Source organism: Arachis stenosperma, chromosome 4, assembly GCF_014773155.1.
Source record: "Arachis stenosperma cultivar V10309 chromosome 4, arast.V10309.gnm1.PFL2, whole genome shotgun sequence".
NCBI classification, from domain to species: Eukaryota; Viridiplantae; Streptophyta; class Magnoliopsida; order Fabales; family Fabaceae; genus Arachis; species Arachis stenosperma.
Window position 1 is genome coordinate 55,292,817 of NC_080380.1, and position 22,252 is coordinate 55,315,068.

Consider the following 22,252-nt stretch of genomic DNA (forward strand, 5'->3'; position numbering starts at 1 on the left):
CCTTAAGATGAGGTCGGACCTTTTGCAATTTTGCCGAGCTGGAGGAGCTCGGTCAGGGTATGAACACATACCTTGCCAAGAGTTTTATTAGTTATTAATCTATTAATTCTTACAATCTATTTCTCTTGTTCAAAACCTTTTTAAAACCCAAAAACTCTATTTTCATTAACCAATAGTAAAACACACTTCCCTACAATTCCTTGAGAAGACGACCCAAAGTTTGAATACTTCGTTTTATAAATTTTATTAGGTTTGTTACTTGTGACAACCAAACGTTTGTAAGAAAGGTTGATTGCTTGGTTTAGAAACTATACTTACAACGAGAATTTATTATAATTTCTAAACCATCAATCTTCCGTTCTTCACCCACCATGAAGAAATACCTAGACGAGACCAAAGAACAGCTCAAAAATGGGATACGAGATCCGGCATATACCTCGGGAACAAAACGCCCGAGCTGACGCACTCTCAAAACTAGCCAACACCAAACCATGGGGCAACAATAGAAGCCTCATCCAAGAAACACTACAAAATCCGTCAACTTTGGAGGAGCAGAAGGTCCTAAATATATCAGACCAAGACCAAGGATGGATAACCCCCATAATCAACTACCTCAAATCAGAAATACTTCCCACAGACAAGAAGGAAGCAAAAGGGCTCGTAAGGGAGGCACAATATTACACCTTGATAAACGACACCCTATACAGAAGAGGGATTTCAACACCCTCCTTAAGTGCGTCCTGACCTCTGCCACAAAGGCGGTCTTAGAGGAAGTTCACAGTGGCATGTGCGGAAACCACCTAGGGGCACAGGCACTGTCCAGGAAGGTCCTTTGAGCCGGCTTCTACTGGCCGACCATACAGAAAGAAGCAACCAAGTTTGTCAAAATGTGCCCCCCATGCTAGAAACACGCCAACTTCCATATAGCCCCACCCGAAGAGCTCATATGCGTTACTTCACCCTGGCCATTCATAAAGAGGGGGCTCGACCTCCTCGGACCATTCCCCCAGGGATCAGGGCAAGTCAAATTCCTCATTGTAGGAATAGACTACTTCACAAAGTGGATCGAAGCAGAACCATTAGCTTCTGCCACCACCCAAAGAAGTTGGAAGTTCCTATATAGAAACATTGTCATAAGGTTGGGGGTCCCATGCTCCATCACCACAGACAATGACACTCAATTCACTGACGCAGGCTTTAGGAACTTGGTAGCCGACCTGAAAATTAAGCACCAGTTCACCTCTGTAGAACACCCACAAGCCAATGGACAGGCAGAGGCCGCCAACAAAGTCATATTGGCCGGATTAAAACGGAGACTACAGAACACAAAAGGAGCCTGGGCTGAAGAGGTCTGATGCCGGAAAAATTACATTTTCACACAAACTAGCCGGCAAGTGTACCGTATCGCATCAAGTAGTAATAACTCGCCGGAGTGAGGTCGATCCCACAGGGATTGATAGATCAAGCAATTTTAGTATGGTGATTAGTCTAGTTAAGCTAACAGTTGGTGGATTGAGTGAACTTTGATTAACAGAATGTAAAGTGCAAGAAACGTAAAGTGCTAAAAGTAAATTGACAGAAACATAAATGGCAGGAAACTTAAGTTGCATGAAAAGTAAATAGCCTTAAATGTAAATGGGCATTGGGTGTTTGGTGCACGAAATTGCAATCACACTTTTGCAATCCCGCACAATTAACCAGCAAGTGCACTGGGTCGTCCAAGTAATACCTTACGTGAGTAAGGGTCGATCCCACGGAGATTGTCGGCTTGAAGCAAGCTATGGTTATCTTGTAAATCTTAGTTAGGATATCAGAAATTATCAGGATTGATTGTGAAAAGCAAAAGAACATGAATTAAGTACTTGTTATGCAGTAATGGAGAATAGGTTGAGGCTTTGGAGATACTCCATCTTCTGAATCTCTGCTTTCCTACTGTCTTCTTCATCAAACACGCAAGTCTCCTTCCATGGCAAGCTGTATGTAGGGTTTCACCGTTGTCAGTGGCTACCTCCCGTCCTCTCAGTGGAAATGTTCAACGCACCCTGTCACGGCACGGCTATCCATCTGTCGGTTCTCGGTTAGGCCGGAATAGAATCCAGTGATTCTTTTGCGTCTGTCACTAACGCCCCGCCTGCTAGGAGTTTGAAGCACGTCACAGTCATTCAATCATTGAATCCTACTCAGAATGCCACAGACAAGGTTTAGACCTTCCGGATTCTCTTGAATGCCGCCATCAGTTCTAGCTTATACCACGAAGATTCCGATTAAAGAATCCAAGAGATATCTACTTAATCTAAAATAGAACGGAGGTGGTTGTTAGGCACACGTTCATAGTTGAGAATGATGATGAGTGTCACAGATCATCACATTCATCCGGGTTAAGAGCAAGTGATATCTTAGAATGGAAGCAAGCATGATTGAATAAGAAACAGTAGTAATTGCATTAATCCATCAAGACACAGCAGAGCTCCTCACCCCCAACCATGGGATTTAGAGACTCATGCCGTGGAAGGTACACAAAGAAACGTGTAAAGTGTCATGAGGTACAGATACAATGTCAAAAGATCCTATTAATAGTGAACTAGTAACCTAAGGTTTTACAGAAATGAGTAAATGACAGAAAAATCCACTTCCGGGCCCACTTGGTGTGTGCTTGGGCTGAGCATTGAAGCTTTCATGTGTAGAGACCTTTTCTGGAGTTAAATGCCAGCTTTCATGCCAGTTTGGGCGTTTAACTCCAAGTTTTATGCCAGTTCCAGCGTTAAACGCTGGAAATTCTGAGGCTGATTTGCCACGCCAGGTTAGGCCATCAAATCTCGGGCAAAGTATGGACTCTTATATATTGCTGGAAAGCCCAGGATGTCTACTTTCCAACGCCGTTGAGAGCGCGCCAATTCGGTTTTTGTGGCTCCAGAAAATCTACTTCGAGTGCAGGGAGGTCAGAATCCAAAAGCATCTGTAGTCCTTTTCAGTCTCTGAATCAGATTTTTGCTCAGGACCCTCAATTTCAGCCAGAAAATACCTAAAATCACAGAAAAACGCACAAACTCATAGTAAAGTCCAGAAAAGTGAATTTTAACTAAAAACTAATAAAAATATACTAAAAACTTAACTAAATATACTAAAAGCATACTAAAAACAATGCCAAAAAGCGTATAAATTATCCGCTCATCACAACACCAAACTTAAATTGTTGCTTGTCCCCAAGCAACTGAAAATCAAAATAGAATAATAAGAAGAGAATATACTATAGACTCCAAAATATCAAAGAAACATAGTTCCAATTAGATGAGCGGGACTAGTAGCTTTTTGCCTCCGAACAGTTTTGGCATCTCACTCTATCCTTTGAAGTTCAGAATGATTGGCATCTATAAGAACTCAGAACTCAGATAGTGTTATTGATTCTCCTAGTTAAGTATAATGATTCTTGAACATAGCTAGTGTATGAGTCTTGGCTGTGGCCCAAAGCACTCTGTCTTCCAGTATTACCACCGGATACATACATGCCACAGACACATAATTGGGTGAACCTTTTTAAATTGTGACTCAGCTTTGCTAGAGTCCCCAATTAGAGGTGTCCAGGGTTCTTAAGCACACTCTTTTTGCCTTGGTTCACAACTTTATTATTATTATTTTTTTTTTGATTCACTGCCTTTTTTTTTTTGCTTCAAGAATCAATTTGATGATTTTTCAGATCCTTAATAACAGTTCTCTTCTTCCTCATTCTTTCAAGAGCCAACAATTTTTAACATTCTCAAAACAACAAATTCAAAAGACATATGCACTGTTCAAGCATTCATTCAGAAAACAAAAAGTATTGTCACCACATCAAACTAATTCAACTAGTTTCAAGGATAAATTTCGAAATCCTGTACTTCTTGTTCTTTTGTGATTAAAGCATTTTTCATTTAAGAGAGGTGATTGATTCATGGGACATTCATAGCTTTAAGGCATAAACTTTAAATTTTATTAATTATGAATTAAGAACAAGACTCAAAAATAGATATAAGATGAGACTAAAAAAAAATAGAAGACAAAAATTTAAATAGGCTCCTAATGATAGAGGTTTTCACAGAGTTAGGACTCAACAACCTTGATTTTGAGAAGTGGATGCTCCCTTAGCTTGGAAGGAGATCTTTTGGCGTTTCCACTCTTGGAGTTCACGCCCCTGCTTCTCTTGTTCCTTCAGCAATTTGCAGAGCATGCAGTTCTGATTCTGCTGTTCTTCCTTAAGTTGCTCCATAGTTTCTTGCAACTTGTTGATAGATGCTTCTAGGCTGGCCCAGTAGCCAATTTCAGGGAATTCAGGGAGGAACTCCTGCGCCCTCCTTTTGATAGAGTTGTCTTGCATTTGTCCTTCCATTGACTTCTTGGTGATTGGATGTTTAATGGGTATGAATTCATCTACTCCTATCTTTACCCCAGCCTCTTTACAGAGCAAGAAGATCAAGCTTGGGTAAGCCAATTTGGCTTCAGTGGAATTCTTATTTGCAATTGTGTAGATCTCACAAGCAATCACATGATGCACCTCCACTTCATTTCCAAGCATAATGCAATGAATCATCACTGCTCTCTTGATAGTGACCTCAGAACGGTTGCTAGTGGGCAGTATGGAACGCCCAAATAAGTCTAGCCAACCTCTTGCAATTGGTTTGAGGTCTCCCCTCTTGAGTTGGTTTGGGACACCCTTTGAATTGGTTATCCACTTAGTTCCAAGGAGGCATATGTCCTCTAGAACTTGATCCAACCCTTTATCTACTCTCACCATTCTCCTATTAAAGGAGTCAGGATCATCTTGCAGTTGAGGCAACTTGAAGATTTCTCTTATTTTGTCCAGATGGAAGTACATAACTTTCCCTCTGACCATGGTTCTGTAGGTATGGTAAGCGGTTCTAGTCATTCTCTGCTTATCTGTTAGCCACAGATTTGAGTAGAATTCCTGAACCATGTTCCTTCCAACCTTTATCTCAGGATTGGTTAGAACTTCCCATCCTCTGTTTCGAATTTGCTCTTGGATCCCCGGATATTCATCTTCTTTCAGATCAAATTTTACTTCCGGGATCACTGACCTCAGACCCATTATTTTGTGATAATGGTCTTCATGTTCTTTGGTTAAGAACTTCTCTTGATTTCAAAGATTCTTTGGATTATTCTCTTTCTTTCCTCTTAAATTGGTTTGTTTTCCCTTAGGAGCCATGATATTGATGAATCTTGGCTTTAGTGATCACGGAAAAGCACACCAAACTTAGAGGTTTGCTTGCCCTCAAGCAAAAGAAAGGAAGGAGAAGAGAGAGGAGAAGAGCAAATTCGAATGGTGTGGGGGAACGGTGAGGCCGAACGTGTTCTTATAAGGGGGGGAGAGATTTCGAAAAAATTGAAAAGAGATTTGAGAAGATATGGAGAGGATTTGAGAGAAGGGTGAGTTTTTTGAATGAGATTTGGAATTGCTTTGAGATAGATTTGAAGAATGATTTTTTTTTTTGAAGATTTGAAAGTAAATGATGAAAGGTTGAGATGTATTTTTGTAGAAGAGTATGGGTAAGAAAAGGAAAGTTTGAAAAAATTTGATTTGAAAACAAAATTGTGGTCCCCCCACCTTGCTAGCGTTAAACGCCCAGAATGGCACCCATTCTGGCGTTTAACGCCCATTTGTTGCCCCTTTTGGGCGTTTAACGCCCAGCCAGGTGCCCTGGCTGGCGTTAAACGCCAGAATTCCTTTATCACTGGGCGTTTTGCGAAACGCCCAGGATGCTGCACACCTGGCGTTAAACGCCCAGAATGGTGCCCATTCTGGCGTTTAACGCCCAAAATGGCACCATTCCTGGCGTTAAACGCCCAGAATGGTACCCATTCTGGCGTTTAACGCCCAAAATGCCCCTTACTGGCATTTTTTCGCCAGCAAGCTCTTTTTCTCTGCTTTTTGAGCTGAATCCTTCTGTAACTCTGTGAATTCCTTCATTTTTGGTACTTGCCTCTGTAAGAACAAATCATATAACCTCCTAATGACTGGGTTGCCTCCCAGCAAGCGCTTCTTTACTGTCTTTAGCTGGACCTTCACTGAGAATCACTCAAGTCTCAGTTTTGAGCATTCCTACTCAAAATTACTTTCAAGATAATGCTTGATTCTCTGTCCATTAACAATGAACTTTTTGTCAGAATCAATATCCTGAAGCTCAACATATCCATATGGTGACACTCCTGTGATCACATACGGACCCCTCCACCGGGATTTGAGTTTTCCTGGAAACAATTTGAGCCTAGAGTTGAAGAGCAGAACTTTTTGTCCTGGCTCAAAGACTCTGGTTGACAACTTCTTGTCATGCCACTTCTTTGCCTTTTCCTTATAAATTTTTGCATTTTCAAAGGCATTGAGTCTGAACTCCTCTAGCTCATTTAACTGGAGCAATCTTTTTTCACCAGCTAACTGAGCATCCATGTTTAGGAATCTGGTTGCCCAATAGGCTTTATGTTCCAGTTCCACGGGCAGATGACAGGCCTTCCCATACACCAGTTGGTATGGAGAGGTTCCTATAGGAGTCTTAAATGCTGTTCTGTATGCCCACAGAGCATCATCCAAGCTCTTTTCCCAATCCTTTCTTCGGGCTATCACAGTCCGTTCTAGGATTCTTTTTAGCTCTCTGTTAGAGACTTCAGTTTGCCCATTTGTCTGTGGATGATACGGAGTTGCCACTTTATGGCTAATTCCATATCTAACCATAGCAGAGTATAGCTGTCTATTGCAGAAATGAGAGCCCCCGTCACTGATTAGTACTCTGGGAACACCAAACCTGCTGAAGATGTGTTTCTGGAGGAATTTCAGCACGGTCTTGGTATCATTAGTGGGTGTAGCAATTGCTTCTACCCACTTAGATACGTAGTCCACTGCCACCAGGATGTAAGTGTTTGAGTATGATGGTGGGAATGGCCCCATGAAGTCAATTCCCCATACATCAAACAATTCTATCTCTAATATCCCTTGTTGAGGCATGGCATATCCGTGAGGCAAGTTACCAGCTCTTTGGCAACTATCACAGTTACGCACAAACTCTCGGGAATCTTTATATAGAGTAGGCCAGTAGAAGCCACATTGGAGGACTTTAGTGGCTGTTCGCTCACTTCCAAAATGTCCTCCATACTGTGATCCATGGCAATGCCATAGGATCTTTTGTGCTTCTTCTCTGGGTACACATCTACGGATCATTCCGTCTGCACATCTCTTAAAGAGATATGGCTCATCCCATAGGTAGTACTTGGCATCTGAAATTAATTTCTTTTTTTGCATTCTGCTGTACTCCTGGGGTATGAACCTCACAGCTTTATAGTTTGCAATGTCTGCAAACCATGGAGCTTCCTGAATGGCAAAGAGTTGCTCATCTAGGAAGGTCTCAGAGATCTCAGTAGAAGGGAGGGACGCCCCAGCTACTGGTTCTATTCGGGACAGATGATCAGCTACTTGGTTCTCTGTCCCTTTTCTGTCTCTTATTTCTATATCAAACTCTTGCAGAAGCAACACCCATCTTATTAGCCTGGGTTTTGAATCCTGCTTTGTGAGTAAGTATTTAAGAGCAGCATGGTCAGTGTACACAATCACCTTTGATCCCACTAGATAAGATCTAAACTTGTCAATGGCATAAACCACTGCAAGTAATTCTTTTTATGTGGTTGTGTAATTCTTCTGCGCATCATTTAGAACACGGCTAGCATAATAAATGACGTGCAGAAGTTTGTTATGCCTCTGTCCCAACACTGCACCAATGGCATGGTCACTGGCATCACACATTAATTCAAATGGCAATGTCCAATCTGGTGCAGAGATGACTGGTGCTGTGACTAGCTTAGCTTTCAGGGTCTCAAATGCCTGTAGACACTGTGTGTGAAACACAAATGGTGTGTCAGTAGCTAGCAGGTTACTCAAAGGTTTTGCAATTTTCGAAAAATCCTTTATAAACCTTCTGTAGAATCCTGCATGTCCCAGAAAGCTTCTGATTGCCTTAACATTGGCAGGTGGTGGTAATTTTTCAATTACCTCTACCTTTGCCTTATCCACCTCTATTCCCCTGCTTGAAATTTTGTGCCCAAGGACAATTCCCTCAGTCACCATAAAGTGACATTTCTCCCAGTTTAAAACCAGGTTAGTCTCTTGGCACCTTTTCAGGACAAGTGTTAGGTGATTAAGACAGGAGCTGAATGAGTCTCCATATACTGAGAAGTCATCCATGAAGACTTCCAGAAATTTCTCTACCATATCTGAGAAGATAGAGAGCATGCACCTCTGAAAGGTTGCAGGTGCATTGCACAGACCAAAAGGCATCCTTCTGTAGGCAAACACGCCAGAAGGGCAAGTAAATGCTGTTTTCTCTTGGTCCTGAGGATCTACTGCAATTTGGTTGTAACTTGAATAGCCATCCAAAAAGCAGTAATAATCATGACCAGCTAGTCTTTCTAGCATTTGGTCTATGAATGGTAAAGGAAAATGATCCTTTCTGGTGGCTGTATTGAGCCTTCTGTAGTCAATACACATACGCCACCCTGTGACTGTTCTTATAGGAACCAGTTCATTTTTTTCATTATGGACCACTGTCATGCCTCCCTTTTTGGGGACAACTTGGACAGGGCTCACCCAGGGGCTATCAGAAATAGGATAAATAATCCCAGCCTCTAGTAATTTAGTGACCTCTTTCTGCACCACCTCCTTCATGGCTGGATTTAGCCTCCTCTGTGGTTGGACCACTGGTTTGGCATTATCCTCCAACAGGATCTTGTGCATGCATATAGCTGGGCTAATGCCCTTAAGATCACTTATGGACCACCCAAGAGCTGTCTTGTGTGTCCGTAGCACTTGAATCAGTGCTTCCTCTTCCTGTGGATTCAAAGCAGAGCTTATAATCACTGGAAAAGTGTCACCCTCTCCCAGAAATGCATACTTCAGGGATGGTGGTAGTGGTTTGAGTTCAGGTTTGGGAGGCTTATCCTCCTCCTGAGGAATTTTCGAAAATTCCTTTGTTTCCTGTGGTTCTTCTTGATCAGGCTGAGCATCCTTGAAGATCTCTTCAAGCTCTGATTCTAGGCTTTCAGTTATATTGATCTCTTCCACCAAAGAGTCAATAATGTCAGCGCCCATGCAGTCATTTGGTGTGTCTGGATGCTGCATGGCTTTCACAGCATTCAACTTGAACTCATCCTCATTGACTCTCAGGGTTACTTCCCCTTTTTGTACATCAATGAGAGTTCGTCCAGTTGCTAGGAAAGGTCTTCCTAGAATGAGAGTTGCACTTTTGTGCTCCTCCATTTCCAGCACCACAAAGTCAGTTGGAAAGGCAAATGGCCCAACCTTGACAATCATGTCCTCTATTATGCCTAATGGATGTTTAATGGAGCCATCAGCAAGTTGGAGGCATATCCTGGTTGGTTTGACTTCTCCAGTCAACCCAAGCTTTCTGATAGTGGATGTAGGTATTAGATTGATGCTTGCTCCAAGATCACATAGGGCTGTCTTGGTGCAAGCGCCCTCTAATGTGCATGGCATCATAAAGCTTCCAGGATCTTGAAGCTTTTCAGAATGACTGCACTGCATTCTTCAGTGAGAAACACTTTTTCAGTTTCTCTCCAATCCTTCTTATGACTTAAGATCTCTTTCATGAACTTAGCATAAGAAGGTATTTGCTCAAGTGCCTCTGCAAACGGAATCTTTATTTCAAGAGTCCTTAGATAGTCTGCAAAGCGGGCAAATTGCTTATCCTGCTCCGCTTGGCGGAGTTTCTGAGGATAAGGCATCTTGGCTTTATAGTCTTCAACCTTAGATGCTGCAGGTTTATTCCTTACAGAAGTGGTTGAAGAGGCCTTGTTGGAGGGATTACTGTCAGCACTCTCAGGTGTCTGATCTTCCCTTGGCGTTTGAACGCCAGGATTGGATGGAAAATGGGTGTTTAACGCCAACTTTTCCCCCTTTTCTGGCGTTTAAACGCCAGAACTGGGCAGGGAATTGGCGTTTAACGCCAGCTTTCCCTCCCTTTCTGGCGTTTGAACGCCACTAGCATTCCTCTCTGGGCTCTTACTGTCCTCAGAGGGATTTTGAACAGTGGTTTGGTTATCCTCTGTCAAATGTTCCTTGTTTGGCTTTTTGCTCTTTTGAGCAGTGTTATTCAGTGTCTTCCCACTCCTCAGTTGAACTGCTTGACATCCCTCTGTTATCTGTTTAGATATTTGCTGTTTTGCTTGATTCAACTGCAGTTCTATGTTCTTGTTAGCAACCTTAGTATCATGGAGCATTTCTTTAAATTCTGCTAACTGTTCTGTCATCAGGAGCAATTGTTGATTAAGCTCATTCATCTGTTCTTGAGGATTAGGATTAGTGACTACTGCCATGACTTCCTCTTTTGGAGAGAATTCATTGCTATAATATAAGTATTGGTTTTTAGCAACAGTGTCTATAAGCTCTTGAGCTTTTTCTGTAAGCCCATAGTAGAAGATGTCTAACTGTACCCACTCTGAAAACATTTCAGAGGGGCATTTTCTAAGCATACCTCTATACCTCTCCCAGGCATTATAAAGGGATTCATTATCCTCTTATTTAAAGCCTTGGATGTCCAGCCTTAGCTGTGTCATCCTCTTTGGAGGGTAAAAATGATTCAGGAATTTGTCTGATAACTGTTTCCATGTCTTTATGCTTGCTGTAGGTTGGTTATTCAACCACCTTTTAGCTTGATCTTTTACAGCAAATGGAAACAGTAATAGTCTGTAGACATCCTGATCTACCTCTTTATCATGTACTGTGTCAGCAATTTGTAAGAACTGTGCCAGAAACTCAGTAGGTTCTTCCTGTGGAAGACCGGAATACTGGCAATTTTGCTGCACTATGATAATGAGTTGAGGATTTAGCTCAAAGCTGCTTGCTTTGATGGGAGGTGTACAGATGCTACTCCCATATGCAGCTGTAATGGGGTTAGCATATGACCCCAGAGTCCTTTTGGACTGATCAATCCCTCTTAGGTCCATAATGGACAAAAGGGAAATGATAATGATTGCAAATAGATAAATTTTGTTTTTTTTTTTTTGAATTAACCGAAAATTAAAATAAAAACAAAAGGAAATTAAAATAAAAATTCGAAAATCAAAAAGAAAATAAGATCAAAGCAAATTGAGAACTGAATCAATTAGTTAATTAAAAAGATTTTGAAAATAGCAATTAGAAAGATATGATTGAAAAGTTTTTATGAAAAAGATTTGATTTTTGAAAAGAGGAAAGAGAAAAACAACAAAATGACACCAAACTTAAAATTTTTAGAAAATCAAACACTAATTTTCGAAAATTTTTAAGGGAAAAACACAAAGAGGACACCAAACTTAGAATTTTTATGAATCAAAAAGGGACTAAGGACATGCAAAATCGAAAATTAAAAGAAAAGCAAAAGCATGCAATTGACACCAACTTAAAATATGAAACTAGACTCAACTAAGAGACTCTAAACCAACAAAAACAAAAATAAAACAGTCCTAATCTAAGCAACAAGATAAGCCGTCAGTTGTCCAAACTCGAACAATCCCCGGCAACGGCGCCAAAAACTTGGTGCACGAAATTGCAATCACACTTTTGCAATTCCGCACAACTAACCAGCAAGTGCACTGGGTCGTCCAAGTAATACCTTACGTGAGTAAGGGTCGATCCCACGGAGATTGTCGGCTTGAAGCAAGCTATGGTTATCTTGTAAATCTTAGTTAGGATATCAGAAATTATCAGGATTGATTGTGAAAAGCAAAAGAACATGAAATAAGTACTTGTTATGCAGTAATGGAGAATAGGTTGAGGCTTTGGAGATACTCCATCTTCTGAATCTCTGCTTTCCTACTGTCTTCTTCATCAAACACGCAAGTCTCCTTCCATGGCAAGCTGTATGTAGGGTTTCACCATTGTCAGTGGCTACCTCCCATCCTCTCAGTGGAAATGTTCAACGCACCCTGTCACGGCACGGCTATCCATCTGTCGGTTCTCGGTCAGGCCGAAATAGAATCCAGTGATTCTTTTGCGTCTGTCACTAACGCCCCGCCTGCTAGGAGTTTGAAGCACGTCACAGTCATTCAATCATTGAATCCTACTTAGAATACCACAGACAAGGTTTAGACCTTCCGGATTCTCTTGAATGCTGCCATCAGTTCTAGCTTATACCACGAAGATTCCGATTAAAGAATCCAAGAGATATCTACTTAATCTAAGATAGAACAGAGGTGGTTGTCAGGCACACGTTCATAGTTGAGAATGATGATGAGTGTCACAGATCATCACATTCATCCGGGTTAAGAGCAAGTGATATCTTAGAATGGAAGCAAGCATGATTGAATAAGAAACAGTAGTAATTGCATTAATCTATCAAGACACAGCAGAGCTCCTCACCCCCAACCATGGGGTTTAGAGACTCATGCCGTGGAAGGTACACAAAGAAACGTGTAAAGTGTCATGAGGTACAGATACAATGTCAAAAGATCCTATTAATAGTGAACTAGTAACCTAAGGTTTTACAGAAATGAGTAAATGACAGAAAAATCCACTTCCGGGCCCACTTGGTGTATGCTTGGGCTGAGCATTGAAGCTTTCATGTGTAGAGACCTTTTCTGGAGTTAAACGCCAGCTTTCATGCCAGTTTGGGCGTTTAACTCCAAGTTTTATGCCAGTTCCAGCGTTAAACGCTGGAAATTCTGAGGCTGATTTGCCACGCCGGGTTGGGCCATCAAATCTCGGGCAAAGTATGGACTATTATATATTGCTGGAAAGCCCAGGATGTCTACTTTCCAACGCCGTTGAGAGCGCGCCAATTGGGCTTCTGTTGCTCCAGAAAATCCACTTCGAGTGCAGGGAGGTCAGAATCCAACAGCATCTGCAGTCCTTTTCAGTCTCTGAATCAGATTTTTGCTCAGGACCCTCAATTTCAGCCAAAAAATACCTGAAATCATAGAAAAACACACAAACTCATAGTAAAGTCCAGAAAAGTGAATTTTAACTAAAAACTAATAAAAATATACTAAAAACTTAACTAAATATACTAAAACCATACTAAAAACAATGCCAAAAAGCGTATAAATTATCCGCTCATCAGTGTTGGAAAATTAAAGGAAGCAGTAAATTCAGAGAAAGTGTTCGTTGGTCGGTTTTCGGACAGGTCGGGTATGCAGGTGAAGGGGCGAGGATGCCTTAGCTCGGGTCGCGCTGGTAGCGGGCTAGGCGAGCTGACGAGCACTCGAGCTGGTGAATGGACGAGGGGGGGTGCCACCTGCAAAGACACTCCGACGCCTAAGTCAGAAATCGTGCAAGCAGGGGGAGTGATGTGGAAAGTGACGTACCTCGGGGGAAGAGCCAATCTTCCCCTTATATACATGTCAGTAGCGGGCCCCAAGACGAGGACAGGCCCATATTTCCGAGGACGTTGTCCTGCAACCGCGTGTGTGCCGTACAGGACGCGTGTCCGGGTCGGTTGGAGGGCACGTGACCGGGTCGGGTAGAGATCGGGTCGGACCGACCCTTGCGGTTTTTGGGCCAGGCCGTAACAGTGCCCCCACGCGCCAATGGTAGTCGTAGGAGCTACCAATGGCGTGTCGTCTCGCATTTCGTCTGGTCGGCTGCTCGCGGGAGGGATGTGCCTCCAACGCGCGTCTCTTGGTTGCTCAAAGCAACCGTTTTCATCGCTTCGTTTCCTGCGCCGAGCATTAAATGCTCATAATGGGGTGAAAAACCCCGTTTGGAAAGACCATTCTGCCCCCAAGTGTTTCGCGCTTTGGAGGTAGTTTTTAAACGATCGGTTTTGATATTTCTACACTTTTCTCACACTCCCTATTCTTCCTTTCTTCCTCCTTGCTACAAGATTCCAAGGCGTTGCTGTGGTGCCTCCGTTCGTGTTCCTTGCACTTTCCCAGACTCGCAATCATCCTTTTTTCCATCAACTTAGGTAATTTTCGAATCATTCCTCTTTTTAGGCATTATTTTCGGTATGCTTGTTGCTTGGTTCTTTTGATGTTACTGCGTAGCCTTAGTTGCGAGTAGACGTGTTAGGGGGGAAAGTACCATTCTAGGGTAGGCTTTTTCTCGTTCCTTTAGCCTTTTAGTCTTGTTTGCCTTTAGTCGGGAAGTCGTGGGGGGTGGTGTTTGTTTTCGGCCTGAGCAACCGATCTCTTAGACTAACTGGATGGTACCCCCATGTAGGTATGGCCCGCACGGTCTCCCGAGCATCCGTTAACCCTGCGGCTTACGACCAGTATGCTTGGGTCGTCTCAGATGTAAGGGATTCACCCAACCAAATGAGCGAAGAGGAGCTCACCGAGTTCCGACAAGCCGGGTATTTGTGTGGCGGGACTGACGAGGAGGCCAATTATGACGCCTTCGTCCCGGCTGCTCACGAGCAGTTGTATGAAATTAACTTCCAACCCCGCCAGGTCGCCGACTGGATTTGGTTCTACAAGGCCATGTTCACTCAAGTCGGAGTTCGCATTCCGTTCTCAGCCTTTCAAATGGCGCTCTTAAACCGAATTTCTGTGTCACCGTCGCAGTTGCATCCGAACAGTTGGGCTTCGATCCGCTGTTTCGAGATGGTTTGTGAATATCTCGACCTGCCGGTGTCCGTAGATGTCTTCCTCTTTTTCTTCACCCTCACAAACCCTACCAAGCAGGGGAAACATAGGAAAGGGTTCATGTCCTTCCGGGCTGCTCAGGGTCGGAAGATTTTCGGCTTGTTCGAAGATTCTTACCATGGGTTTAAGGACAAGTATTTTAAGGTCCGTCCGGCCAAAGGTCGCCACCCCTTTTGGTTGTCTCTGGAGGGGGTACGGCTCATCCCGACTTATTGGAGCTTCGGGGCAGGAGCCAATAGTTTTATTAAGGTAGTTTATAAAAACATGTCGGCAGAAGATCAGCAGATTGCCGAGGTGCTAAACGCGGTTTTTGGGAAGAACCCAGTAAACCCCCACCTCCTCATGGGTGATCGGGATTCCAGTCGTAACTATATTTGTGAGGAGCTTTTTACTTTCCCCTTTGTCTTTTTCCTTCTTGTTGATATGTGTGGCGACTAACCGACCTTCTTTGTTTTCCTGCAGTGGATATGTCTGCATCGGTGACGGGCCTTGCCGATTTGTTTCAAACCTTTCTTGCCGGCGGCGACGACGAGGAAGGTGACGAGCAGCCTGCTTCCGAGGGGCCTGATGCTCCCCCGGAGGGCCAGGATGTTCCCGAACAGAAGGCCGCAACCGACGGGATCGGGACCTCGGCTCAGGGCGCCTCGGTTGAAGGTGGCAAGGCGGTCCGTGTTTCTCCTATCCGTGAGGTTGTCGGGACTGGGGGTTCGGTGCCCAATCCGGATGATGAGGAGGAGGTGGTGGAGGTCTCTAGCCTGAAGAGAAAGAGAAAGAAGACATCCACGGCGTCATCTAGTCCTGAGGGTGTCCTTACCGTCATGGAAAGGAATTTCGATGCCAGCAACTTCATAGATACCCAACTCATTCCTGGCACTGAGGAGTACTTCCATGAGTCTTCCCTTGCCGGGCAGGCGAGGTGGATGTACCGAACTCTTCTGCGGGGCGCCGTGATAGCCCGGAAGGCCGAGTTTGAGCTATCCGGATGGAGTCTCTCCGTCGGAAGTTGGACTCCGCTGGGAAGGCCAACAATGATTTGAAAAGTGAAGTGGAAACTCTCCGGGAGCAGTTGACTCAAACTTCGGAGAAGTTGGATGCCGCCGAGAAGAAAGCCACCACCGCCGAGCAGAAAGCTACCTCCGCCGAACAAAAGTTAACAGCTGCCGAGAAGAAACAGAAAGAGTCGGACGCGACGATTGAACGTCTGGTCGAGCGTGAGATGGCTCTGGAGAAACAGGTCGGCGAGGCGCAGAAGCGTACGGCCGAAGTCGAGAAGGAGAAGCAGGCCGTGGAGGCCGAACTGGCAACATGGAAGGCCAAGTACAAAGACGTCGTCAAACAGGGTAAAGGCGCGATTTTGGGTACCGAGGAAGCCCTGAAGGCACAAATTAAAATTGTTGCCCCTGAGTTCGACACGTCGGCAATTGGCGTTTTTAAGATTATTAAGGATGGCCGGGTTGTTGATGTTCCGAAGAAATGAACTCTTTGTTTCATCGTTTTTGTTTAGCCGTTTTGTTTTGGCTTGTAGACAGTTGTTTTTAGCCGTTTTGGCTTACAAACAGTTTAATCTTAGCCGTTTTAATTTTGGCTTGTGAACAATGACTCTTTGGCCGCTTGCTCGTGTTGTCGCGATGACGTTTTTCTTACTTGTCCGATTGTGTTATCGTTTTTAGTAACCGTTTTTGGTTTATAGTTGTTTATATCGGCGGCCCGTGGGCTCTCGTGTAGTTGTTCGTTACAACGTTAGTTGATGACCTCCCGGGGTGATCAGTCCCGGGTTAGGTGTCGTTGCTAGTCACGACAAGATGATTTATCTAAAAAACGGAGGTAAAATAGAATGGAGAATTTGCACAAGTGTATCTTATTCGGTATCCACATAAAAGACTTGAAAGTTACTATGAAATTCAAATGGCAAATTAACTACTTAGCTAGATTAGTCGGCAGGTCGCTGCGTCCTCTAGGAGTAGAATCTTCTAAGGTTGTCCGCGTTCCATGTTCTCGGGACCTCCTTGCCATCGAGCCTTTCTAACTTAAAGGCCCCTTTTCCCATCACTTTCTTGATTCTATATGGGCCCTCCCAGTTGGCCGCTAGCTTGCCTTCTCCTGGGGTCGGCAGGCCGATATCATTTCGCCTCAGGACGAGGTCGTTTGGCCCGAATTCCCTCTTGAGTACTTTGGTGTTGTAACGGAGCGCCACTCTTTGTTTTAGCGCCGTTTCTGTCAAGTGGGCCATTTCTCGGGCTTCCTCTATCAGGTCCTTTTCTACAGTTTCCTCTACTCCTTTTAAGAGCAATCGCGGGCTTGGTTCACCGATCTCCACGGGTATTACTGCATCCACCCCGTACGTTAGTCGGAAAGGGGTTTCCTTGGTGGAGGATTGCTCGGTTGTTCGATAAGACCAGAGGACCGATGCCAGCTCGTCGGCCCAAGCACCCTTTTTGTTGTCCAACCTCTTCTTTAGCCCTGAAAGGATAACCTTGTTGGCGGACTCCACTTGTCCGTTCGTCCGAGGTTGTTCTACCGAAGAGAACCTCTGCCTTATACCTAGGCCGTTGAGAAATTCTGTGAACTTTTTGTCAGCAAATTGTGTGCCGTTGTCCGAGATGACGACTTCTGGTATCCCGAACCGTGTTATCACCTGCCTCCACATGAATTTTCTCCAATTGGCTGAGGATATGCTAGCCAATGGTTCGGCTTCTATCCATTTGGTATAGTAATCAATTGCCACTATAAGATATTTGACCTGCCCAGGGCCGACAAGGAAGGGCCCTAAGAGGTCGATTCCCCACTGAGCGAATGGCCGGGAGGTCGTCAGCAAGCTCAACTCGTTTGCCGGTGCCTTGGCAAAGTTGGCGTTCTGTTGGCACTTTATGCACTTTTTGACAAACTCTTTGGAATCTGCCATCATCGACGGCCAGTAGTACCCAGCTCGGATCAACTTCCTTGCTAGGGCTTTTCCTCCGATGTGGTGCCCACAGCAGCCCTCGTGGACTTCCCTGAGGACGTAGTCCGTTTGGTCGGGGTGTAGGCACTTCAGTAGGGGCTGGCTGAGCCCTTTTCTGAACAGCTGTCCTTGGATGACGGCGTATTTGGCCGCTTCTCTTCTTAATTTCACCGCCTCCTTTTCGTCACCAGGGACTTGGCCGTGTTCTAGGTAGTTGGTGATGGGGTCTAGCCATGAAGGACTTAGGGTTGTTATGTGTAGTGCAATTGCAGGTTCCTTTGTCATGCCTTGGATGAGAGACCGGTTTCCCTCCCCTGGCTTCGTGCTGGCTAATTTTGATAGGAGGTCTGCTCGTGTGTTCCTTTCTCTGGGTACGTGCTGGACCGTGACCTCGTCGAACTTTTGGCTCAAGCTTTTGACCTTTTCCAAGTACTTCTGTAACAAGGGGTCCTTGGCTTGATAGCTGCCGTTTACTTGGGAAGTGACGACTTGGGAATCGCTGCATACTTCCAGCCTTTTTGCGCCAACCTCTGTTGCTAGGGTCAAGCCTCCTATGAGGGCTTCGTACTCTGCTTGGTTGTTCGAGATGGGGAACTCGAATCTGACCGATTGTTCGTATACGACCCCGTTTGGACTTTCTAGGATGATCCCGGCTCCTCCGAAGGTCTGGTTGGAGGCTCCGTCCACATGGAGCTTCCACCGTGTACCCATGTCTTCGCCTGGGTCTCCTGTTACTTCAACCAAAAAATCCGCCATTGCCTGCGCCTTGATGGCTTGCCGGGGCTCATACCGTATGCCATATTGAGAGAGTTCAATGGACCAAGTCATCATTCTTCCCGCCAGGTCGGGTTTTTGGAGAACTTGTCGGATCCCTTGGTCCGTTCTGACGACCACTTGGTGACTCTGGAAGTACTGTTTTAACCTTCTCGAGGAAGTTAGGAGTGCTAAGGCTAGCTTTTCCAACTTGCTATATCTTAACTCTGCTCCCTGTAGGGCCCTGCTTATGAAGTAGACTGGTTGTTGGGTCCTCCTGTCCTCCCGCACTAGTACTGCGGCCAGGGCTTCGCTTGTTATAGCGAGGTATAGGTACAGTGGTTCCCCGTCCCTTGGCTTCCCGAGGACGGGAGGTGCCGCTAGGATTTCCTTGAAGTGTTGAAAGGCTTCTTCGCACGCGGGTGTCCACTCAAACGCCATTCCTTTCTTCATGAGGTTGAAGAATGGCAGGGCGTTTGTCGCCGAGGCCCCGAGAAACCGGGAAAGTGATGTCAATCGCCCTGCCAACCTCTGGACGTCCTTGACACAGCCCGGGCTCTTCATCTGAAGTATTGCCTGGCATTTCTCCGGGTTGGCTTCTACCCCTCTCTGAGTTATCATAAATCCCAGGAACTTGCCGGCTTCCATGGCGAAGGCGCACTTGAGGGGGTTCAGCCTCATACCATGTTGACGGAGGGACGCAAACACACTCGCCAGGTCGTTTAGGAGGTCGTCAGGTCGTGTTGTTTTTGCCAGGATGTCGTCCACGTAAACTTCGACCGTTTTCCCTATGAGGTCGTGGAATATCCTGTTCATCAGCCTTTGATATGTCGCCCCTGCATTTTTCAAGCCAAACGGCATTACCTTGTAGCAGAAAGTTCCTCCTGGCGTTATGAACGCCGTTTTGTCTTCGTCTGGTCGGTGCATCGGTATCTGATTGTAACCGGAGTAGGCGTCCATGAAACTCAGATACCGGTACCCCGCCGCAGCGTCGACGAGTGCATCTATATTGGGGAGGGGGAAGCAATCTTTGGGGCATGCTTTGTTAAGGTCAGAGTAGTCCACGCACATTCTCCATCTGCCACTGTGTTTTCTCACCAATACCACATTTGAGAGCCATGTCGAGTAGTCCACTTCTCGTATGAAGCCTGCTTCTAGGAGGCCGGCCGTTTGCTTGGCTACCTCCTCTGCTCTTTCCGCCGACATCTTTCTCCTCCGTTGAGCCACTGGGCATGCTTCCGGCTTGACGGCTAGGTGGTGTGAGATGATTTGTGGATCAATGCCCGGCATGTCGGCTGGCGTCCATGCGAACAGGTCTTTGTTGGCCCTTACCATTTCAATCAAAGGCTCCTTCAACTCATGTGGGAGGTTCTTGTTGACGAATGTGAACTTTTCCCCTTCGTCACCGATGCTAAATTTCTCCAGGTCCCCTTCTGGTTCCGGCCTCGGGTTGTCCTCTATTCTGGCATCGAGGTCGGCTAGGAATACGCCAGATGCTTCCTTGGACTTCTTTCTGAGGGAAAGGCTGGCGTTGTCACAAGCGACCGCCGTCTCGAGGTCTCCTCTTATGGTCCCTATGGATCCATCATCGGTGACAAACTTCATAATCAGCAGCTTGGTATTGATTATGGCTTCAAAATCATTGATTGTTTTTCTTCCCAAGATGATGTTGTAGGCTGTGGAGTCTCGGAGGATTACGAACTCGGCCATCGCCGATCTCCGGCCTTGCACCTGTCCCACCGAGATTGGTAGGGAAATGACTCCGTCTGGTTTGATGAAGTGGTCGCCTAACCCGATAACCCCGTGCTGGTGTGTCGTCAGGTCGGCATCCTTCAGCCCCAGTGCGTCGAACACGTTGCGGAACATGATGTTTGAATCAGCTCCTGTGTCGACAAGGATCCGTTTGACGAGGCCGGTTCCCACTCTGGCCGTTATGACCATGGGAGGGTTTTCTGGGGCGTCGCTGAATCATTGGTCTTCTGGGCCAAAAGAAATGGACGGGGGTTTTTTGGTACTCTGCATTGGTGGAGATGAGATCGCCAGGACCTTGGCGTCTTTCTTGTGTGCCGATCGGGACTTTGGTGCAGTGTTCTTTGCCGTTACCACGTTTATTACAGTGAGGCCGTGGTCTCTGTCTTCGGGCTCCTGTCGCCGCTTGGCCGAGCGTGTCTTGCCTTCCTCGTCTTGGTCACAATAACGCCTTCTCGGCTCCCTGATGAGATGGGAGAACGCTGCCAGTTTTCCTTCTCTTATTGCTTGTTCTAATGCGTTCTTCAGGTCGAAACAGTCCTGCATTTGATGGCCATATCCCTTATGGTAATCGCAATAAAGGTTCTTGTTTCCACCCGTGCGGTCCTTGAGTGGTCGGGGCTTCGGAAGAATTCCCTTTTCAGCTATTTGTTGATAGACTTCCACGATGGGGAGGGCGAGTGGGGTGTAGTTAGTAAACTTCCCTACTCGAGGGAACGGCCTAGGTGCTTTGCTTGACGCCTCCTCCCTGGCCTTTTCTTTCGCTCTCTCCCCGTCGCCGCCGAACTGACGAGCCTGGCCGTAACCGGACTGCCGCTTATTGGCAGCCACGACTCGGCTGACTTCCTCATCGTTTATGTACTCTTTGGCCACCGTTTGGATTTCATGCATCGTCCAAACCGGCTTCGTGGTAAGGTGCTTTCGGATGTTCTCGTTGAGGAGGCCGTTCGTCAGGCAGAGACTGGCCACCGAGTCGGTTAAGCCGTCGATTTCCAAGCATTCGTCGTTGAACCGATCTAAGTACCTCCTGGTCGGCTCTCCCTGTCTTTGGGTTACCCCGAGAAGGTTGATAGGATGCTTGGCCTTTGCTATTCGCGTTGTGAATTGAGCCAGGAATGCGCGGCTGACGTCTGAGAAATTGTAGATGGAACCTTGAGGGAGGCCGTTAAACCATCTGATCGCTGGTCCTGCTAGGGTCACCGGGAAAGCGCGGCATCTTACTTCGTCGCCTACTCCCTCTAGATTCATCCTGGCCTCAAAGGCCGTGAGGTGTTCTAGAGGGTCTTGAGTTCCGTCGTACCTCATGTCCGTTGGCTTGTCGAAGTGTTTCGGCAGCCGGACCTCGAGGATAGATCGGTGGAACGGGGTGGCGCCCATTATCACGGGTTGTCGTGTTCTTCCGTCTTCGCGACCTCTTGTCGCTCGATGGGTCGGTCTGCCGCGGGAGTAGATAATCGTGTCATTTCGTCTCCTCACTACGGGTGACTCCTCCCGCGAGCTCTCCGCTTCCGTCCGCGGGCGGCTTCGGCGAGAGTCTTCCTCCTCGCTCCCGGGAGACGGGGTGTAGCTCGGATCGGTAGACCGTCCGTCCCGCTCCCGTTCGGCAAGCTGTCGCTCTAGGTTCTGGACTCTGTGGCGTAGCTCTTGCATTATTATGGCGCTATCGCCGCCCGTTCCTCCGAATGGTCGTGTCCTCGTGCGTCGATGGGGGGACCTTCGCCGCCCCCCTTGCGAGGCGACGGAGGCTGCCCCCTCTGCTCCGGCAGCTCGGCCTTGGTCGCCGGGACCCAGTGCAACTTCCATTTAGACGTCCCCACAGACGGCGCCAATGTTCGTTGGTCGGTTTCCGGACAGGTCGGGTATGCAAGTGAAGGGGCGAGGATGCCTTAGCTCGGGTCGCGCTGGTAGCGGGCTAGGCGAGCTGACGAGCACTCGAGCTGGTGAATGGACGAGGGGGGGTGCCACCTGCAAAGACACTCCGACGCCTAAGTCAGAAATCGTGCAAGCAGGGGGAGTGATGTGGAAAGTGACGTACCTCGGGGGAAGAGCCAATCTTCCCCTTATATACATGTCAGTAGCGGGCCCCAAGACGAGGACAGGCCCATATATCCGAGGACGTTGTCCTGCAACCGCGTGTGTGCAGTACAGGACGCGTGTCCGGGTCGATTGGAGGGCACGTGACCGGGTCGGGTAGAG

At 46.3% G+C, this 22,252-nt stretch overlaps 1 protein-coding gene across 1 annotated transcript; it reads right to left on the bottom strand.

Annotated features, from left to right (window-relative positions):
• Positions 1-20,275: 20,275 nt before the first annotated feature.
• LOC130974998 (uncharacterized) lies at positions 20,276-21,859 on the bottom strand. Its single transcript, XM_057899833.1, has 2 exons — positions 21,113-21,859; positions 20,276-20,959 (listed from the first exon to the last, which is right to left on the bottom strand). The coding sequence occupies exons 1-2, from the start codon at positions 21,857-21,859 to the stop codon at positions 20,276-20,278; spliced, it is 1,431 nt and encodes a 476-aa protein (XP_057755816.1).
• Between the last annotated feature and the right edge of the window lie 393 nt (positions 21,860-22,252).